The sequence below is a fragment of the Tupaia chinensis genome, unplaced genomic scaffold, assembly GCF_000334495.1.
Source record: "Tupaia chinensis unplaced genomic scaffold, TupChi_1.0 Scaffold000037_18, whole genome shotgun sequence".
Classification (NCBI taxonomy): Eukaryota; Metazoa; Chordata; class Mammalia; order Scandentia; family Tupaiidae; genus Tupaia; species Tupaia belangeri.
Genome location: NW_006159476.1, coordinates 1,356,967 through 1,359,876, shown reverse-complemented (window position 1 = coordinate 1,359,876; position 2,910 = coordinate 1,356,967). Strand labels below are relative to the sequence as shown.

The 2,910-nt window shown below is 54.2% G+C and overlaps 1 protein-coding gene across 5 annotated transcripts in view; it reads left to right on the top strand.

The window, feature by feature from the left end:
* CUNH19orf47 (chromosome unknown C19orf47 homolog) overlaps window positions 1-2,664 on the top strand; it is a 25,681-nt gene extending 23,017 nt beyond the window's left edge. For 3 of the 5 annotated variants that reach the window (XM_027771890.1, XM_006140457.3, XM_014588039.2), the window contains exon 9: window positions 629-2,664. In XM_027771890.1, coding sequence (XP_027627691.1) covers window positions 629-1,123 — 495 coding nt within the window. In that variant the 3' untranslated portion in view covers window positions 1,124-2,664. The remainder of the gene's footprint in view (window positions 1-628) is intronic. The other 2 variants (XM_027771895.1, XM_027771893.1) reach the window with 1 other exon arrangement.
* Window positions 2,665-2,910: the final 246 nt, after the last annotated feature.

Here is a 2,910-nt window from a genome sequence, read left to right as displayed (position 1 = left end):
ATAGCATGTGCTCATTTTTCTGCTCATTCACTCTGGAGGGCCTGACTTCCAAGTTGGGGCCTCAGAGAAAGTGGCTCTGAACTCCAAGAGGAGAGGCGCTGACCATATCCTGCCTGCCACAGTCCACTCTCCTCCATATCGCTATCATGCTGAAGGAACTATTTGCATCATTTCTGATGCCAAGTTTGTCTCACTGGACTGTGAACAGCATGAGTGCACAGCCAGAGCTGTCTTGGTCATCGTGGGGTCTCCAGCACCACACAGCCCAGGGCCAGGCACACAGTTGAAATAAGACCAAATAAATCTTTCCACTCATGCTTACCTGTAGACCTAGCAGATACTCTTCCCTCTACATGGCACACCCTCCCTTCTCCCCTTGTTTATTAGACCCATCTCTGTTTAGCTTTTAGACTTCAGCTCAGATGTCTTCTATTCCAAGGAGCATTCCCTGAATTTCTGGCAAGGTCCAGTCTTCCCTCTGGGCTCCTTCAGTCCCTGGATCTCCACCTACATGGCTCCCACCACTAGCTAGGATACCACTGATGGGTGCTTCTGCCAAAACTGTGCATTCCATAGATATGTGTTGAGAATCTGAATGACTCACTTGTCCTGACTCTGACCTCCCCAGCCCACAGGAGTCTTCAGCCGCCTTGGGGCCACCCCAGAGATGGATGAGGATTTGGCTTGGGACAGTGACAACGACAGCAGCAGCTCTGTCTTGCAGTATGCTGGGGTCCTAAAGAAACTAGGACGGGGCTCAGCCAAGGCCAGTCCCCAGCCAACACTGACTGTCAAAGCCAAGGCCACAAGCTCGGCGACAACAACCACCACCCCAACATTGCGGCGCTTGGCGCTTTCGTCACGCCCTCGACTCGAGAGGAAGCCAGAGGCCCTGTCCAAAGTCAGCATCATTCACAGACTGGGCAAGACTGCCCTTGTGCCTGAGGCCCAGGACAGCCAGGTCACAAGCACCAAGAGTAAGTCATCAGCTGAGGTCAAGGTCACCATTAAGAGAACTCTGGTGGGGCCCCGGGGGAGCAGCTCCAGTGAGGGCCTTGGTGCCCAGATGGACCATGCGGGCACCGTGAGCGTGTTCAAGAGACTGGGCCGTAGGACCTTTTAGCCCTCTGTGGGGCAGGTGCCCTGGCCCCTCTCCAGGCTCTTGGCTCCATGAGAGCCTTCATGAGGGCTCTTTCACCTGCCTGGCTGCTCCTTGGATGCCACTGTTATCTCCCTCAGGCATTTGAGCCGGGCCCCAGCACTCTGGGGAGTCACCTTGTTTTTCCTGGTCTGGGATGGTCATGTGTTCTGGCCTGACCAACTCTGGGCCTTGCCCTTCTCCCATGTCCGTTCTGATTGTAGCCTTGGCAGAACCCACATTTGCACCTCTCTAGTGCCAGGTGCCCTTTCCTCTCCTCCATTCCCCATTTCTGCCTCTCAGCAGCGTCTGCTGCCTTGAACCCAGCTTTTCAGCCTCCCTGGAGTGGGTGTCACCTGGAGGGGCTCCCCTCCCTACTGACTTCCCTCACTCCTCCGTGCCTCCCCATTGCTTTAACTTCTCTGTCTCCCTCTCTTCACTCTGTTCATTTCTCTTCTGTTTTCTGTCCCTGTGGCAAGGCCCGACTGTCCGCTGCGTCCTGCCTGACCCTCCTGCACTTCCGGCCTCTCAGCGGCCCCCACGTCGACGTTGGCGTCCAGCCCGTAGAGACTCTTAGTTGCCCTCCACTTCCAGGCCACAGGGGCCTCCTCAGACCTGGCTGCAGCCAGGTGGGCCACCTCCATTTTCCTGCCCTGGGCATCTTTTTCTCTGAAAGTCTGTGGTGGTGGTGGGCAAGGGTTGCCGGGAAGGAAGTCCCATGCCAAGAGAGAAGATGACTGTTTTAATATATTTTTGTGACTTTCGAACGGTTTCCCTCCCCTCCTTCAGAGTGAGTCACTGGTCTGTTCACACAAGGCATGATGTGGGTGAGGGTGCTGACGGACGGCTGCACTGTCTCTCTGAAGGTCAAGCTCACTGCACACACATGGGCCATGTCTTAGCCACAGGTCCCGAGGCCAGGGGAGTCATAGTCATGTCACCATTTATTTAGGACACCTCCAGCCCCAGCATACTGCTGTGGTAATCACTTGCTCCACCTCCACCATAGACTTCACTTGTCTGCCCTTTGGCGACCCTTCAAATTGTGGGCTTATTTGTGAGGCAAAGCATTTCCATCAAAGTGCTCACTCCCTCCTCACTGCTGCATGTCCTCCTCCAATTCCAGCAACTGGGGAGTCAGCAAGCAGGACAAACTTCAGTGAGTGAGGCAGCAGCCGAGTGATGATGCTATCCAGAGAACTGGGCTGGGAGAAGGTGGCTACTCTAGGCCTTGGAGTGGGAAGCCCTTCAGAGGAGGTGAAATGTAGGCTGAGTGGGAATGAGAAGCGGCTTCTTGAAGTTCAAGAAGAGAGGGCACAGGCAAAAGAACAGCCAGGGACAAAGACTTGGAGGTGGGACCAGGAACACGAAATCTGGTGTGGCTGAAGTGAGGCATGTGCCTCAAGGTGAGGTGGTGGACAGGAACCAGATGACCTGGGGCTTTGGACATTAGGAATGTGGGTATTAGTCTGAGTGCATTGGGGAGTTTTGGAGAGTTTGAAGCAAGGGATGGTGAGCCAAATTAGTTGTGTTTTTCTTTTCTTTCTTTTTTTTTTTTTTAAATTTATTTCTTTCTTGGCCAGTAAGTGGCTGGACCCACATAGCCAACTTTGGGGTTCTTAAACCTGGCCAATTCCAGCAACTGGGGAGTCAGCAAGCAGGACAAACTTCAGTGAGTGAGGCAGCAGCCGAGTGATGATGCTATCCAGAGAACTGGGCTGGGAGAAGGTGGCTACTCTAGGCCTTGGAGTGGGAAGCCCTTCAGAGGAGGT